General features: G+C 43.1%; 1 protein-coding gene across 4 annotated transcripts in view; it reads right to left on the bottom strand.

Annotated features, from left to right (window-relative positions):
* Window positions 1-19,516, bottom strand: part of UHRF2 (ubiquitin like with PHD and ring finger domains 2) — a 178,420-nt gene that overhangs the window by 26,048 nt on the left and 132,856 nt on the right. For 3 of the 4 annotated variants that reach the window (XM_077817655.1, XM_077817653.1, XM_077817652.1), the window contains one exon: window positions 10,953-11,057. The exons of the other annotated variant lie outside the window; for it this stretch is intronic. In XM_077817655.1, the coding sequence (XP_077673781.1) occupies window positions 10,953-11,057 (105 nt within the window). The remainder of the gene's footprint in view (window positions 1-10,952; window positions 11,058-19,516) is intronic. 4 annotated transcript variants of the gene reach the window in all.

Below are 19,516 nucleotides of genomic sequence, written 5' to 3'. Positions count from 1 at the left end.
AGGGATTGGAACAAGGGCTGGAAGGAGCAGGCAAGCGCAGCTCTGGACATGGTACACATTGAGCAGCCATTGATTGTCTGTGGGTGCCAGTCTTATAAGGGATAGATAATAAGACAGAAAATATCACAATGCCACTATATAAATTCATGGTATGCCCATACCTTCAATACAGTGTGCAATTCTCGTTGACCCATCTCAAAAAAGATATATTAGAAATGGAAAAGGCTAAAAGAAGGGCAACAAAAATGATTAGGGGTAAGGAAGAGCTTCCATATGAGGAGAGCTTAAAAAGGGACTTTTCATCTTGGAAAAGGGACAACTAAGGGGGGATGGGACACAATATGATAAAGGTTTATAAAATCCTGAATGGGGTGGAGAAAGTGAATAAGGAAGTGCTATTTATTCCTTCACATAACTCAAGAACCAGGGGTCACCCAGAGAAATTAATAGGCAGGAGGTTTAAAACAAACAAAAGGAAGTACTTCTTCACACAACACACTGTAACAAAACTATAAAGGGGCTAAAAAAGAATATTAGATAAATTCATGGATCATACATTCATCAGTAGCTATTAGCCAACATGGTCAGGAATGCAAGCCCATGCTCTGAGTGTCCCTAGCCTCTGACTGCCAGAAGCCAGGAATGGATGATAGGGGATGGAACACTCTTTGCCTGTTCTGTTCATTCCCTCTGAAACACCTAGCAATAGCCGTTGTCGAAAGACAGGATACTGGGCTACATGGACCATTGGTCTGACGCAGTATGGCCATTCTTATGCACACGAGGAGCCAGAGGCGGAATTCAGATATGGGGAAGATTTCATCAAAACAAGAGGAAAGCAAGATGATTTTATTGCCAACATTTTGTATGGACTGGAAGAAAGCAATGTGTTAGGGAGGTTGGAGAGGAGGATGTTGCAGTAGTGAGACTCTAAATGCTGACAGCCTGAGAGTTTTAGACACTTGTAAGGATAGAAAGGATGGATCCTAAAAATGGCAGGATTTAGATATGCCCCACATGTCAAAGGCGAAGGGCCAGATTATAGGCTTAGGTGACAAGGAGGATAACCATATTGTTAACTGTGATAGAAAAAGAGGGTGGACAACAGAAGAGAAAAATTCAGTTTTTCTCCTTGTAAATTTATGCTGATGATTAGCCATTCAAAGGTAGATATCAGATAGACAAGTTTAGATGTAGGATGGATGGATGTCAACTAGTCAGGAGTAGAAAGACAGATTTGAATAATCTGCACAGATATGGTAGGTGAGGTCAAAGAGGATCAAGACAAATAGAAGCCCTGAAATTTGGCCAACTAGTGTTTTGAGAGATCTAAAAAAATCATCAAAGCAAACTTTCAAATCCTCAAACTAGTTTCCCCATTTAATATGAAACATCCATAAGACAGCAAAAGACAAAGAACAAATCTCCCTCTTTCTTGTGGAACCTATGAGGAGCTATTTTTTTCCCCTAAAGAAAGGAAGTGCACAAGCTGTTTGTAATCATCCATGAAGAGGGGTTACTTACTGTTAACTTGTTCTTCAAGAGTGTCCTCTACATGGTCTCACTTGTGGGATTGGTGTCCCCTGGCATTGACCTGCAAAATCGTCAAGAGAGCAATTTCCATTTGGATTAATTTGCTCACCTCTCTCCCTTTCCTCATGGAGTAATATGAAGGTATAAAAAGGGAAATGACCCCAACCACTGACAAGTTCCTTCCCTAATTTCAGGCTTGTTGATCCAAGACTTTAAACAAGTGGGAAAGGTGGGTGGAGAGCATGAATATGCAGAGGTGACACTACTGAAGAACAGCAGTTACCAGTAAGTAATCTCTTTTCTGTGAGTGGCCTCTGCACAGTCCCATTTGTAGGAGACTGGCAGGCACCTATGAAAGTGAACAAAGGGGTTTTAAGTGAATAAGGACTGCAAAACTGCCAATACAAGCATCAACTCTGGATGGCAGCTCAAGACAGATTAGATTGCAATTTCCCTCTCCCAGATCAGATCTTAGCAAGGGACATATTAAATATCTACAGAGCTTCAAAGAACAGCTTTACAAAATCTATTAAAATGGTAAATCAAAGGCACAGAATGGATGCTACCTTCAGATTATTTGAACATGTTTTGATATCTCCAGGTATGTAAACACCTAGTGAGACATCATAAGAGTGTCCAAGAAACTTGGGGAAATACAGACAGGTTAGTGGCCTGTATGAGATATAAACAGAGATGACTTTAGACTAGAAATGGGGATGAGGAAATCACATTTGGCATATGGAGTACAATTTATAAAGGACTGGCCATTTGGTTTTTATCTCACTAAATTTGTGGGATGTAACTACGGCTCTGAGGAATGACTTTTTCACAGGTTTATGGTACAGATGATACTCTGAGCATTAGCAGGCCACAAGTCCCACAAGCTTTGTGATACAAGACCGATGCCAAAGCAAAAGAGATGCATGCACAGGAGGAAAACCTACACGGTAGTTAAATGAATGCGTCCTTCTCATGGCACCCACAGCACAGCCAAGTGTATTGATATGAAGCAAATCTTTATTTCCTTTGGTGCAGCCATCAAGACAAAGTCATTACCTCTATCAATCCTAGTGGTACATGGAGCAACCACTCCATAAACTTGGTTATTATAAAGTTTACAGGGACTGTTGTCCTGAACATGTAAGGATGGCAGCTGATATCACAACCCATGCAGCCTGAGATAACTCAAAAATTGTTCTTAATGTTCAAAGCATAATACATGACAACATTAAAAGCAAGAAAGGTTTGTTTGGTCAAGAGTTTCTGCTTCTCGACAGAATCCACTAGACTTCTGAAAAACGTCATCAAGCATCTCAGCAATCAAGAAATCAGTGCATCAATCCAAGAAGATTCAGGCTCAGATGGCGATTTCTACATCAACCTTAAGGAAGAGGTCCAGTAAACTTGAAAGTGATGCTAACATCAGACCTAAGATGTCTCAAGTCAAAACTGCCAAGACCTGATTCATACCTGGCCTCCATCCTGACTGACCAGCTTACAGATCTTAACCAACAGAATCGGGGAGCACTCAGAGGAATTCCTGTTTTCTGTCCCAAAAAGGGGAGTCTGCCTGTAGCGGGTTGGTCACACCGCTCCTGCCTGAAAGGGATAAAGCAGCCCTAGAAAGGGCTGCAGAGAGGGAAAGCTAGGCTGATTAGGAAAACAGCCATAGCTGTAGTCAGCTTAATCAGGGCCCAGCTGGCCCTTATAAGAGGGCAGTGGACCAGAAGCTGACACACTCTCTCTCTGGCTCTAGAGATGGAAGGACCAGGCTGCCTGGGAAGCTGAGGAAGGTACCTAGGGTGAAGCAGTGCTGAGGAAGGGCAGAGGGAGCTGGGAGCTCCAGCCTAGCAAAGTCCCAGACTGCAGGCCTTGTCAAAGGCCTACAAAAGGGTACTGGGGCTGCAAAGGGGCAGCCCCTAGACAGACAGAGGCAGCTGATGATGCAGCCTCCTTGCCGATGATGAATGGTTTACAAACTGCAGTCTGCCCCAGAGGTTGGGGGCTAGATGCTGACTGGCAGTAGCCACTTAGGTAAGGTGGGGATAAAGGATTGGGGGTTCCCCTGAGTGGGGAGACCCAGACTGTGGGTTGCTGTGGTGGGCAGAACCCCTGGGTAAAGGACACTGGGGTCTGGGAGGGACACGGGGGCCAGTGGCAGGCGAGACATCAGCCGGCAGAGGGCACTCCTGGCTGGAAGAGCTAATTCCCAGGATGACCGACAGGAGGCACTGCACTAGTAAGTCGTCGCCCTGCAACACTGCCCATCACAGTAAGTCTCGTCTGACCCTAAAGCAGAACTGGAGATGATGGATGTTCTCAATGGTAATAAATGGATTAATCAGGACCTACTCCCCTTGCATATACATAATGCCAGACAGCGATCTAAGATATTTGTGCTGTTGTAGAAAGACCTTCCAAAGAATCTGCCTGGACACACTTTGGCTTAAGTGTAAATAATGTCAAGAATGGATGGTACCTTAGTAATCAGTCTCATGGAGGCTACAGATGTAGTTTGAATAAAGGTATAACCCAATTACACTGTAAGGAACCGGTTTGTGGATCAAAGTCTAGATGCAGACATGAATGTCCTGATGTCTGAAACAGACAATGTCAGGACATGACATAGAGCTGCAAATTATCCTGAGAAAAGAAGCAATTTAATGCCAATGTCACCTTAAAGGTAGGAGCGATTTTTCATGTGCTTTGCGGCCAAGGAACAGCACTTAACACCAAAAATTTGAAGCAGATTGCCTACTAGGCTTAAACAGAGGAGGAAAATCCAAAGTCTTTCTGGCACTACAGCAGGATAAGTTCCAGAACTCAAGCATCAGAAACGTGGCACCAAAAAGCTCAGTCCACTAATAGACTTTCAGGGCCAAGACACGGTGCTCGCAGGACTGGCTGTCCTTTTTTAAAACTTTAAAGTGTTGCTTTAGGAAATCTCAGTGTACAGTTGATTGCACATAAATAGGAGAATAAGAAGATCCAGTGATCCAGCATCAGCAGATGCTCGTGCAGTGGACTCAAGGAAACCTCATTACGGCTTGTCTTCATAAACAAAGCACGGACACTGATGTTTGGAATCTTGATGTTTCCAGGCAGTAATGGCTTCAGGTAGTTTCAAAGTCAAAGTCTTGGTTATTTTTTGAATCAATAAGGCGTGTGGCACTGAATGAAACCCACTAGCTACCAAATTGTCCTCAATCTAGGCCTAAGAATGAGCTTCCAAGGTTTCAGTGATGAAGGTGTCTGCATTCAAGGATACCTTGGTTAGGTGATGTGTTTCAGAGATGACAAAAGGCACTTCAGTTTCTTCTCAGAACCCTGGCCTGGAACTCATCTGGAGGAACTCCCACAGAAGGAATGTCTACCTATTGCCTCAGTTGACTATCTCTGCAGATCCTGGGAATTAACCACAGGTAGGTATCACTTGACTACTGAAATTACACAAACTAAGTGTCTGACATTGGAAAGATTCCAGAAAAGGAGACACAGATGTAAGGATGCTGACTCAGTATACTCCCAAGGACCATGGGGCTATACTATCTCTAAAAATGAAGAGTCAATGGTGTCCAGTTCTCAGCACCACCCTCAATCTATTTATACAGCTCTGGGGACCTTTAATCACTTATGCTTGACACAGAGCCTCATTGCATGTGATTCTTCTGAACCTGTGGTGCAGGATCTCAGCACTGGGCTGGGGAAGTGAGGAAACAGATCGACAGAGTGAGACAGGTACCCAGAAATCACCCACTACAGGACAGGCCCCACAAGGAAAATAACAGAACACTACTGGCCACCACGTATGGCCCCCAGCTGAAACCTCTCCAGCACATTATCAACGATCTACAACCTATCCTGGAAAACTATCCCTCACTCTCCCAGACCTTCGGAGACAGGCCAGTCCTCGCTTACAGTCAGCCCCCCAACCTGAAGCAAATACTCACCAGCAACTACAAACCACACCACAGAAACGCTAACCCAGGACCTAATCCCTGTAGCAAACCTCGTTGCCCACTCTGTCCCCGTATCTACTCTAGTGACACCATCAGAGGACCCAACCACATCAGCCACACCATCACAGGCTCATTCACCTGCACGTGTACTAATGTTATATATGCCATCATGTGCTAACAATGCCCTTCTGCCATGTACACTGCCCAAACCAGACAGTCCCTACGTAAAAGAATAAATGGACACAAATCAGACATCAGGAATGGTAACATACAAAAGCCAGTGGGAGAACACTTCAATCTTCTTGGACATTCTATAACAGATTTAAAAGTAGCTATACTTGAACAAAAAAATTTCAGAAACAGACTTCAAAGAGAAACAGCAGAACTACAATTCATTTGCAAATTTAACACCATTAATTTGGGCTTGAATAGGGACTGGCTCATTACAGAAGCATCTTCGCCTCTCCTGGAATTGTTTGGGAGTGGACTACATCCACCCTGATCGAATTGGCCCTGTCAACACTGGTTCTCCACTTGTGAGGTAACTCCCTTCTCTTCATGTGTCAGTATATTTATGTCTGCATCTGTAATTTTCACTCCATGCATCTGAAGAAGTGGGGATTTTACGCACGAAAGCTTATGCTCAAATAAGAAAAGATAAAGTAACTAAAAAGCTAGAAGACTGATTTGGGGGAGGCTGCTGGGGGAGGAGAGTTAATATGGAAATGAGACACTAATAATACATATGTATAAGAAAAGACAACAAAAAGTTATAAATGAGTTTGTGTAACAAAGGAAGGTTGAAGCTGTCCAGTGCTGGAGGTGACTGTAATGAGACCATCCTGATCAACTTCCCTCTTGTGAAAAGAAAAGGAGTACTTGTGGCACCTTAGAGACTAACCAATTTATTTGAGCATAAGCTTTCGTGAGCTACAGCGCACTTCTTCGGATGCAATTGGTTAGTCTCTAAGGTGCCACAAGTACTCCTTTTCTTTTTGCAAATACAGACTAACACGGCTGTTACTCTGTTCCCTCTTGTGAGTAACTGATCACTACTCGCTGAGTGTTTGGTCTTAAAAAATATTTGTTAGACCCATCTGTTGAGTGACTCTTAATCCAACACTGCTTACACTGTTCACCGAATCATTTCATGCAAGTGTTTCATCAGAGTCAATTGTGCCAGATCCTCAACACCAGACTGTCAATCCAGATGGATGCAGAGATCAAACACCACTTACACTTCTGCTAGATCACTTCAAACAAGTGGTACACCAGCCAATAGTGCCAAATCCTTAGAATTGGACTTGCATGATTCAGACTGTTGTGGGGATGTTAATGCCATGTACAAAGGGGGTACCCGATGACTTCATCAAGTACTTCACCACATTCTATGATGCCAGATCCTAGGCAATTGACTTGGTTGACCTAGAGGAATCTGGGGCCCTAGTGCCTCTTATAGTGGGCACCAAACTACTTCTGATTCTCTGAAACTGATGGTGCCAGAACTGTGGCAGCATGTCAACAGTTTCAGGACCTCAGCAATGAACTGGGTCTACCTAGAGGGATTCCGGACCTCAGCAACATGCTGATTGTGCCAGAACCTCTGCGCTGGATTAGCTCTACCCAGTCACACCCTGGGGCTTTGGTGTCATATCAACAATGCTGGAATTTCAGTGCTGGATTAGGTTGACCTGGACAGATCCAGGGACCTAGTTGCTGTATCTACTGTGCTGGAATCTCAGTACCGGGCTTTGTCAGTCAGGTTAAGACCATGGACCTGAATGCTGCATGATCTGGAAATAGAGTCACTTGCCTAGCGAATCTCTAAAGTCAATGATGGACTTACACATTGTCAGACTTAGTTTCTGGGACTTGAAGAGCTTCCCATCAGCAGGGTGTGGCAGCCCTCCTGCTCCATGTGGGTCCAGATGACACATGATAAATGGGTATCATTTCTATTTTGTTCTTAAATTAAGAAACCTGTGTTAATTAACTGAGAATCTAACTAAAATAAAAATAGCCCTGAGAAGGCAGAAGAAAAGGAAAAACTGACAAGGAATGAATTGAGGACACCGTGTGTGAAATGAGCTCACTGAACCTTTGGCAGTTAAGAAGGAACCCAGGAGCAGTTGGGTGCATTCCTCCAATAACCTGAGAATTGCCCACCGAGGAGGCAGAGGGAGGGATAATTGACCTCAATGAACACCACTCTTCAGAAGATTCTGTAACTCAACAATGGGAACTGCCAATCCCACAAATGGAAATAAGCAGAGGACACTTGAGGAAAAAACAACATTCATTCAGATTAAACTATTGACACAGAATCAGTACTTAAGTTAACCACCTTGATTAATACTTCCTCAAACCATCTGAAGAATACACCTTCAAGTCCATTCACTGAGAGGAAGCAAACATCAGTTTTAATCCTAACTCAAAAAGTATTTAAACTTTCAATGAAGTCACAAAAACTGACTGCAAAAACTACAGATAGACAATTTGGCACCTCAAAGGAGAGAATTTTGAATCTTCTTTTATAGTTTGAATTGGATACAGAGATGCTTCAAAAGGAATAAATCATGAAGATTCTGATCCCAAACTTCACAGTAATTAGGAATGTCTAAAATCGGTCATATTGGCTCCTGACAAACACTGGTCCATAAAGAACGTAGTTCTTAGGGTTTGTCTACACTTACCGGGAATCGATGAGCGACGATCGATGCATTAGCAGTCAATTTAGCGGGTCTAGTGAAGACCCGCTAAATCGACTGCAGATTGTCCTCCCATCGACTCCTGTACTCCATCAGATCGAGACAAGTAAGGGGAGTCAACAGGAGAGTGTCTCCCGTCGACATTGCGTAGTGTGGACCCCATGGTAAGTAGATCTAAGCTATGTCGGTTTGAATTACGTTATTCACGTAACTCAAATTACGTAGCTTAGATCGACTTTTCCTTTTAGTGTAGACATGGCCTTAGACTGCTCAAATTCATAAAAAAAAATTCTGCAATGATTTCTTCAATGATTTCTAGTGTTCTAGAGCCCTTAAAATATCAAGAACAGGACTGAAAGATTCTCATTTTTAACAAATCCAACAATCTGAATCAGAGGAACCTTGAATTAGTGCATCTTAAATTGGATATCTAAAGCAACTCCTTTCCATTAAATTATGAGGATAGACAATCACAAGAAAAGTATTAATATGCGAACACTTTAGATGCATGTAACTTCATGGAAATTCAGCATAAGCAGCAAGACTGTTAAGTTTCAGCTTACTGCTCATTTTGCAAAGGCTGATGGAATCCCTTTCTAAATTTGGAATCTGGTCCCGCATTGATGCAACTGAGTAACTTCATTCACTAAACTCAACAAGATTTATGTGACTACAGTTACACACGTTTGTTTGTTTGCTTGCAAATTGGGCACTTTCAGTTGTGCATAAAAGGATAAGAACGGAAAGCCAAAGGGTAATTTCCCCTTCCTGCAACAAGTTTTTGCAAGACAAATCTCACTCATGTGATAAGCAGTTGCTCATACCCACAAGGAGAGCATGGAGAAGAATCTTAAAGGTAAGTAGAAACCATTTGAAAAACACTATAAACACAAGCCATAAAATAGCCTCTAATATTACTTTATCACTCAATTTTGCAAACACTTACATACAAGTAACTATGCTCAAGTGATAAGTCTTGTTGGACTCTTAATCCCCCTTTCCTTGGTCCTGTTTAGTAAACTGGCTGGGGTAGGAGTCCAAGCCTCTACACCAATTTTTAAGGAAGTGTTTTGTGGGGGAACGGTTGGTGTATGTAGAAGAGTGACAAGAAAGGAGTTTGAATTTTTCTGTGTGTGTTAGAGAGCTTTCTCCTTTAACCCTCTCCAAGAAAAATGGAAAGGTGCAAGTCATCTAGAAATCCACAGAAAGTTGGTTTGTGTAGGTTAATGCCAGCGAGCAGTTACTGAAGGGAAAATTACCATTATTACTAAACATGCGCCTAAAATAAGATTTTTTTCCCTCTGTATTCTTAATTAAAGAGCTACAGGAATTAAGCCTAAAGGCACCAAGTTGGGCAGCCGTGCAAACATTTGAGAATAGCAGCTGCAATATTTCTTCCCCTCCCTTCTCCCTCTCTGCTCCAAAATATAAAGCCCACAAGAGTATGACTTTACTTGAGTATCAGTATCTGCAGTAGCACCTGGCCACACCATCAGTTTGGGGATAGGGCCGGGGATACCAAGGCTCCAAAACATCAATACCACTGCCAAAAATAAAGAACAGAAGTAACAGCATCCCCCAGCTACCCAGCTTTGACCATATAGCAGCTGACTCAATAGGATGCCATGGCCATGTGCCCTGGGGCTTGGGTTGGGGTTGACTCCAGGGATGTAGTAATGTTCCAACACCAAGTACCTCCTCATGTGACTTCTCCAACAGAGACACATTGATGCCTTCGGAGGCAAACTCCCGCAGCGGCAGCAGCTGGGTAAGCGCTGTTGGCAAAGAATACATAACATTCTGATGCTATTTAGGATGTTTATTTCATTTCCTTGTCTAATGCCTTTTCCCCTGCAATTAACAGCTGCCTATGTTTTTTTTTTTAAAAACAGGATGCTTCCTGCTTTATGTTCACCTGTTGCATGATTCAGAATTCCACCTGATGGCACAGAACTGCAGGAGGGGGGGTACCCTGTGTAAACATTATTTTGATTACGGAAAACAATCTATTCACACACTTATCTTGGTCAGGCTCAGGAAAAGAAAGGACAAACAAGACTAATGCTTCATATTTACTCTAGATGTTGATATGTATTGGTCACCAATGTAGAAATTTCCCAACATCTTTTTTTGAGCACGATGATCCAAAGTGATAACATTTTCCTGTGTAGTACTGAGGGCCCTCAGCTCTCAGTTAAATCAATGGGAGACGAGGACCTTCTGCACATCTCAGGATCAGACCTTGTATCTTTTATCCTAGCCTCACTAAAATTAAGATCTGTGGTGATTTTACAGGCATCACTGCCAAAAGTTCAAGATTATCAGCTGGACAATCAGTTTTATTAACTTGGGAGCAATAAACATGATGGTCAGGGCAGGATCTAAAATGCATCATTTCCAAAGCCCACTGTCACAGGCTCATCAGATTTTACATGCCGATAATAAATCCAGACTATATAAGAATATTAACAATTAGCATTTGTGAGTAAACTAAAATTCAGCTGTAATTAAAGTACTTTACATTAGAACATGAAGTTGTCTTCTGTCATCAATAACCATACACTTTAAGGATAGATTTTTTTTAAACATATATTTTTGTTTAAATTAAAACAAATAAGTTAAATAATAGTTAATTTTTACTATTCTGTGAGCTCACACCTTGTTTATGAGGGTTAACTTTAGGAGCAGCAATGAACTTAACTCTAACATTCATAAAACAAAAATCTTTACATTGGTTTGGATAAAAACATACCACTTCATCTTCAAATCCTCCAGCCAGCACAAGTGAATAAGCTCCATCATTACTGCGTCCATGGATTCCACCAACATGGGGTCTGTGAACGCCTGCTTCACTCACCTTGGGTAATAAAATTAATAGAGGAAATCTTTAAGATAACTTCTTGAAGCAACTGGCCAACAATATTAATTTTTAACAATTCATTTATTGTTTAATGAAGTATAATTCTATGTGAAGAGGCAGTCTGCATAAAAGGTTAATATGAAACTGCCTAAGGAAGAGAGGATTTTATGTACTTTTAGGAGAAACAAAGTCACAAAGGCAGTCTGGGGCGAGCAAACATTTTGCCCTTAGGGCCACATCAGGGTTCCAAAACTGTATGGGGGGCTGAGTAGAGACGGCTGTGCCTCCCCAAACCTTAACCCTATCCGCCCCCTCCCACTTCTCACCCCCTGACTGCCCCCCTCAGAATCCCCAACCCATCCACCCCCCGCCACTCCTTGTCCCCTGACCACCCCCTCCTGGGACCCCCTTCCCCTAAGTGCCCCCCCGGGACCCCACCCCTATCCAATCCCCCCCTCCCTGACCCCTATCCACACCCCCACCCCGACAGGCCTCCCTCTAAAGCTTCCTTTCAGAATGTGGCCCTGCGAACATGGGCGGAGGACTCAGGAGGAGCAGGGGCAGCCACACAGCCAGAGAGATGCGGCGGTTTCCCTTTCAAAGCGCCGCTTCTCTCTGGTGGCCTGGTGCTCCTCCTGAGTCCTCCACCCGTGTTCGCCACGCTCTTGCCACCTGTCCCCTGTGGCTGCTGGTGAGCCTCCCTTCCTGCTCTCCCCTGCTCCCACAGTGCAGCCCCCTTCTGTGCTGGCGGCATGGTGAGCTGAGGCTGCGGGGGAGGGGCCGGGCGCTAGCCCCCCCAGCCGGGAGCTCAAGGGCCAGGCAGGACGGTCCCGTGGGCCGTAGTTTGCCCACCTCTGGTCTAGGGCCCAATTCACTGAGCAGTGATTAGAGGTGGCGGAGTGAGGGGACTGAATCACCCATTCCAGCTGTATGTGGGACCCAGCTTTAAAAAGCATGCAGGCTCCCAATGACTGGTAAGACATGTGGCTCGTGAGACTAAGGCAATTAGCTAGTTGAGTTTGCCAGCAAAAGGACAGTAGGGAGATAAGGAAAGGAAAACCACAGAACCCTAACCTGCAGCTACTCTATACAGAAGAGCCCACAACTGGACAGAAATAATGTGTCACCAACACCACTGCTAGCTAGCTCTAACTCTGCCTGTACCTCTTGGGGCCACCTCCAGACAGGCATCTTGATTCTGGAGGCTTCCACCCTGGCCCTGTCTTGACTTGCTCGGAACATGGCCTGGCGGGAGAACCCACTAGTGTGTTGGGTGTCTTCTGAGAGTCCCTCAGGTAGGTGAGCAGCAAGTAGAAGTGACTCATCTGGGTAGCATCTAGGAGCATGAGCACTTCATTGACAGGGCACACATGGAAACACCTGGGACAGAGAATACTAACCAACTTCAGATGACTACAGCATCACTAGAGGAGGAAGGAGAATTGGCACCTCTACAGGGAGGAGATTGGTTGCTGGTCACCTCGGGCAGCAGACAGTGCTTCACCGCCATGCAGGTCCCCCATCCATCATGGTCAAGAACCAGTATGGAGTACTGGCCATAGAAGGTAAGGAGCAGACCCCAACAGCTAAGGAGGAGGAGCCATCTTCTCCCAAGACTGGGAGGCTCACCTTCACCACACCCCAGAGAAGAAAGTATAGGGTGCTGGTGGTCAGGGATTCCCTTCTGAGGGAGACAGACATCCATCTGCCAATCTGATATAGAGTCCCAGAGGTGTGCTGTCTGCCTGGAGCCAATATCAGAGATGTCACAAAAAGGTTGCCAAGACTAATTCATCCCCCTGACCCTATCCCATGCTGCTCATCCACATGGGCACTAAGAATGCTACCAGGTATAACCCTGAGCAGATCAGCAGTGAATACAGGACTCTGGGATTGAGGATGAAGGAGTCGGGGACACAGGTTGTGATCTCATCCATCCACCCAGTTGAGATTAAGGGTCGAAGTAGAGAGACATATCATGGAGATGAATGCATGGCTGCATAGATGGCATCAATAGGAAGGCTTTGGCTACCTCAACCACAGGTAGCTGTTCTAGGAAGGACTGCTAGGAAGAGATGGGGTCCAACTGACCAATAAGGGGGAAAGGATCTTCATATACCAACCTGCCAACCTACTGAGGAGGGCTTTAAACTAAGTTCAGAGGTTGGAAGTGACAAAAGCCCACAAGTAAGCGTAGGAAAAACAATCCTAATGGACAGTTAGATATTGGGGTAGGGGGAACATGGAAAATTACAATAGGGTCACAGGAGCAAGAGTGAGATCAGTGAGGGAATCTGCTCAATATCTTAGGATGTCTATACACAAATGCAAAGAGTATGGGGAATAAACAAGAACAAGAACTGGAAGTATTTATAAATAAGCTAAATTATGACATAATTGGCAGCACAGGGACTTGGGATAAATCTCGAATGAAATATTGGTATAGAGGGGTATAACTTGTTCAGGAAGAACAGGCTGAGAAAAAAAGAGAAGTGGTGTTGCATTAAACATCAAAAACATATACATTTATTCTGAGGTCCAGAAGGAGGTGAGAAACAGACCGGTTGAAAATCTCTGGGTAAAGATAAAATAGGCAAAAATAGGAGTGATGTCAAGATAACGGGTTACTATAGACCACCAAATCAGGAAAAGGAGATGGAGGCATTTCTAGAACAAATAACAGAAATATCCAAAACACAAGCCTTGGCAGTAATTCTAGACATCTGCTGGAAAAGTAACACAGCAAAACACACACTTTCCAATAAGTTCTTGGAATGTATTGAGGAAAAACTTTTGTTTCAGAAAGTGTAGGAGGTAACCAGGAGGACAGCCATTGTAGACTTGATTCTGACCAACACAGAAGAATTTCTTGTGAATTTTAAGGTGGAAGGCACTTTGGGTGACAGGGATCATGACAGATTTCATGATTCTAAGGAAAGAAAGGAACTAGAGCAGCAGAATAAGGACAATGGACTTCAAAAAAACACACTTTTAACAAAATCAGAGAGGTCCTATAAAGAAAATCTAAGGGAAAAATGAGTTCAAGAGAGCTGGCAATTCACAAACAGACAATATAAAGGCATAACAGCAAGCTATTCCAATGCAAAGGCAAGATAATAAGAGGTCAATGTAGCTCCAAGAGGAACTCTTTAATCAAAAAGGAATCCTATAAAAAACAGAAACATGAACAAAGTGCTAAGGGTCAGTGCAAAAGAACAACGCAAGCACATAGGGACAAAAGCAGACAGGTTAAGACACAAAACGAGCTACACCCAATAAGAGGAGCTTCTATAAATTTATCTTTCTCAATTGAAGACAACTGGCAGTTTTTCAAAGAGACATTATTAAAGGCACAAGAGCAAACTATCCCACTGCGTAGGAAAGAAAGGAAGTATGTCAAGAGACCACACTGGCTCAACCAGGAGACCTTCAATGATCTAAAACTCAAAAAAAGAGTCCTACAAAAAGTGGAAACTCAGCCAAAATTACAAATTACACAGTTATGTAGGGACAAAATTAGAAAAGCCAACACACAAAACGAGATCAAACTAGCTAGAGACATAAAAGGAAACAAGAAAACATTATACAAATACATTAGAAGCAAGAGGAAGATCAAGGACAGAGTAGGCCCGTTACTCAATGAGGGGGGAAAGACAATAACAGAAAATGTGGAAACGGTAGAGGTGCTTAATGAATTCTTTGTTTCGGTTTTCACCAAGAAGGTTGGTGGCGATTGGACATCTAACATAGTGAATGCCAGTGAAAATGAGGTAGGATCAGAGTCTAAAATAGGGAAAGAACAAGTCAAAAATTACTTAGACAAGTCAGATGTCTTCAGATCACCACGGCGTGATGAAATGAATCCTAGAATACTCAAGGAGCTGACTGAGGAGATATCTGAGCCATTAGAAATTATCTTTGAGAAGTCATGGAAGACGGGAGACATTCCAGAAGACTGGAAAAGGGCAAATATAGTGTTCATCTATAAAAAGGGAAATAAAGACAACCCAGGGAATTACAGACCAGTCAGCTTAACTTCTGTACCCGGAAAGATAATGGAGGAAATAACTAAGCAATTTCCAAACACCTAGAAGATAATATGGTGATAAATAACAGTCAGCATGGATCTGTCAAGAACAAATAGTGTCAAACCAACCTGATAGCCTCCTTTGACAGGGTAACAAGCCTTGTGGATAGGGGGGGAAGTAGTAAATGTGGTATATCTTGACTTTAGTAAGGATTTTCATACTGTCTCACATGACCTTCTCATAAAAAAAACTATGGAAATACAATCTAGATAGAGCTACTATAGGGTAGGTGCATAACTGGTTGGAAAATCGTTCCCAGAGAGTAGTTATCAGTGGTTCACAGTCATGCTGGAAGGCCATAACGAGTGGGGTCCCGCAGGGATCAGTTCTGGGTCCAGTTCTGTTCAATATGTTCATCAATGATTTAGATAATGGCATAGAGAGTACACCTATAAAGTCTGCGGACAATACCAAGCTGGGAGGGGTTGTAAGTGCCTTGGAGGATAAGATTAACATTCTAAAGGATCTGGACAAACTGGAGAAATGGTCTGAAGTAAATAGGATTAAATTCAATAAGGACAAATGCAAAGTACTCCACTTAGGAAGGAACAATCAGTTGCACACATACAAAATGGGAAACGACTGCCTAGGAAGGAGTACTGGGGAAAGGGATCTGGGGGTCATAGTGGATCACAAGCTAAATATGAGTCAACAGTGTAACGCTGTTGCAGAAAAAAAAAAGCAAAAAAAAAGCAAACATCATTCTGGGATGTATTAGCAGGAGTATTGTAAGCAAGACATGAGAAGTATTTCTTCTGCTCAACTCCACACTGATTAGGCCTCAACTGGAGTATTGTGCCCAGTTCTGGGTGCCACATTTCAGGAAAGATGTGGACAAATTGGAGAAAGTCCAGAGAAGAGCAACAAAAATGATCAGAGGTCTAGAAAACATGACCTATGAGGGAAGACTGAAAAAACTGGGTTTGTTTAACCTGGAGAAGAGAAGACTGAGAGGGGACACGATAACAGTTTTCAAGTACACAAAAGGTTGTTACAAGGAGGAGGGAGAGAAATTGCTCTTCTTAACCTCTGAGGATAGGACAAGAAGCAATGGGCTTAAATTACAGCAAGGGAGTTTTAGGTTGAACATTAGGAAAAACTTCCTAACTGTCAGTGGTTAAGCACTGGAATAAATTGCCTAGGGAGGTTGTGGAATCTCCATCACTGGGGATTTTTAAGAGTAGGTTGGACAAACACCTATCAGGGATGATCTAGATAATACCTAGTCCTGATATGAGTGTAGGGAACTGGACTAGATGACCTCTCGAGGTCCCTCCCAGTTCTATGATTCTATAACTCTATTTGGCACTGTGGAGGTCTCAGCTCACATACTGCATCCAATTCTGGGCACCATATTTTAGGAAAGATGTGGACAAATTGGAGAGAGTCCAGAGGAGAGCAAAAAATAAATATAGGGTTTAGAAAACCTGACCTATGAGAAAGGCTAAAAATTGGCATGTTTATGCTTGAGAAAAGATTACCGAAGGAGGACCTGAAAACAGCTTTTACATATGTTAAGGGCTGTTATAAAGACGACAACTGATTGCTCTCCATGTTCACTAGAGTTAAGATAAGTAGTAATGGGCTTAATCTGCAGAAATGGAGATTTAGGTTAGATATTAGGAAAAACTTTCTAACTACAATCATTGTTAAATTGTACCATAAATGGGCACAAACCTGAAGGCTTGGTGGATTACGCACCCAAGAAAATATTTACCATTTACTTAAGGAAATTTAAGCGTTGCATTTTAGCCATCTTTTAATTGCTGATTGTTTCATAAATTAAAAACTACATTAAAAAAACACAGAGGCTGAAAAGTCAAGTACTGAAAAGGTAGCAAATGTCAGAATTAAGTATGCCAGTTACAACCTTAATTCAATACCATTATACATATGCACTGTAATACAATCTTTAATTGCACGATCATGTACTATTTATTTCAGAGGCTATCTTCCTCTTTCAGTGCACAGGATGGATAGTGCTCACTGAATAGAAATTCAATATTTGTTTTTATCCTCAAAATTGAATGTGTGGTCCCTATACTTCATTCACCACATATCATCAAAACTCTGAACTGAATACAGAAGAGGAGGTTACTTACCTGTAACTTCAGGTTCTTCAAGATGTGTGGTCCCTATCATTATTCCACTGTGGGTTCCATATGTGCAAAATGCGTCAGGAGCCAGAGAATTTGAAAGTAGTGTCCGTTGTTTCCATGCATGCTTCCTGGATCACCTTGTGCCTCTGATCCAGGGGATAAAGGGGAGGGCAGACCAACTGCCTCTCCAATTCCTTCTCCACTGTAGATAAAAGAAGATCCAAAGAAGAGGGGAAGGAGAGTAGATACTGAAATACAGACAGGGAGGTCTGTGCGAAGGACAGGTGCAGAGGAGCACTGGACTAGGTCAAAGTGTCTTCTAAAGGTGTGAACAGAGCTGCACATGTCCCTCCTCCATATCTGTAAAGCAGCTATCTCCTAAAGCAATGCAATAGTCACTACAATGAGCTCTTACCCCATGGAGGGTTAGGGTTTCGACAGTTGATAGCAGAAGCTCATGGGGTGGCAGTTTGGAGAGTATACTGACTCAAGCCATGCTTGGAGGCAACAAAGGTAAAGTCTTGTGAAAGGAGCGATCTGAGTGCTGGAGACGAAATGCCTCAGGAGAGAGAGAGGCAAGTCCTAATTGGTACTCAAGGGCTGTTTGTGATCTGGGCTATAATGCTGTTCATGGTCTGAAACTGCCTTTGGGGAAGTAAGCTCTTGCAGTGACCAAATCCAGGATGGCGCCAATGAACTCCAGGGACTTCATGGGTGTCAGAACAGATTTTTCAGGGAAGAGAGGAGGTATAGCATCATTAAGAGTTGACATATGGGCCTCCTATTGTGACTTTGCAACAAGGAGCCAGTTGTCAAGGTAGGGGAAGACAATGAGACCGAGGTGTCTGACGTGAGCTGCCAGTACAGCAAATACTTTGGTGAAGACCATGGGGGCGGTCGCTAGGCCAAAGGGAAGTAATCTGTACTGAAATGGTCTGGGCCTACTACAAATCTGAGGAAATGTCTGTGGGTGGGATGAATATATACATGAAATTGGCATTCTTCATATCGAGAACTGTAAATCACATGTCCTTCTCCAGGGATGGTATTAAAGAGGCCAGTGTGACCATATAAAACTTCAGTTTGCAAATGAAGCGGTTGAGGTGGCACAGGTTGAGAATTGGTCTCCATGAACCCTTCTTTTTTGGGTATAAGGAAATAAGTTGAGTAAAAGTCACTCTCTTGGTACAGAGGAGGGACATGTTCTATCACTTCTCAATCAAGAAGAGGAGGTAGAGATGCAAACTCAATCGCACAGCCAAAGCGGATGTCATTCAGCACCCACTGGTCTGTGGTTAATGCACTCTAGGTGTTGAGAAACAGTGCTAGACAACCTCCAAATGGCATGTGAAGGTCAGCCGATGTTGGACTTAGGGACTCACAGCCTCAAGGTCCCATTAAAAAATAGCACATTGTCAGGGGGTTGAGATTGGGATACCAAGCCTGTTGCCTCAGACGTAGGGAAATGGGTCCTTTGAACCCTTTGCCTTTTGCATGGTGGTTTGAAGGGCCTTGGATACAAAAATTGCTGAGCCATGGGTCTAGGTCTAGATGACTGTCGATGGATCTTCCTCGTGGGGGCACGTTTCAGAGTAGCAGCCGTCTTAGTCTGGATCCATAAAAAGAACAGGAGTACTTGTGGCACCTTAGAGACTAACAAATCTATTTAAGCATAAGCTTTCATGGGCTAAAACCCACTTCATCGGAGGCTTGCAGTGGAAAATACAGTAGGAAGATATATATATATACACACACACACACACACACACAGAGAACATGAAACAATGGATGTTATCATGCACACTATAATGAGAGTGATCAGTTAAGGTGAGCTATTACCAGTAGGAGGGGGGAGGGGAAAACCTTCTGTAGTGATAATCAAGATGGGCCAATTCTAGCAGTTGACAAAAACGTGTGAGGAACGGTAGGGGGGAAAAATAAACATGGGGAAATAGTTTTACTTTGTGTAATGACACATCCACTCGCAGTCTTTATTCAAGCCTAAGTTAATTGTATCCAGTTTGCAAATTAATTCCAATTCAGCAGTCTCTCGGAGTCTGTTTCTGAAGTTTTTTTGTTGTAATATTGTGACTTTTAGGTCTGTAATCGAGTAACCAGGGAGACTGAAGTGTTCTCCAACTGCTTTTTGAATGTTATAATTCTTGACGTCTGATGTGTGTCCATTTATTCTTTTGCATAGAGACTGTCTGGTCTGGCCAATGTATATGGCAGAGGGGCATTGATGGCACATGATGGCATATATCACATT

This window comes from Eretmochelys imbricata, chromosome 5 (genome assembly GCF_965152235.1).
Source record: "Eretmochelys imbricata isolate rEreImb1 chromosome 5, rEreImb1.hap1, whole genome shotgun sequence".
In the NCBI taxonomy this organism is placed as follows: Eukaryota; Metazoa; Chordata; order Testudines; family Cheloniidae; genus Eretmochelys; species Eretmochelys imbricata.
Note: the sequence above shows the minus strand (reverse complement) of the source record. Positions and strands in the feature narration are given on the sequence as shown.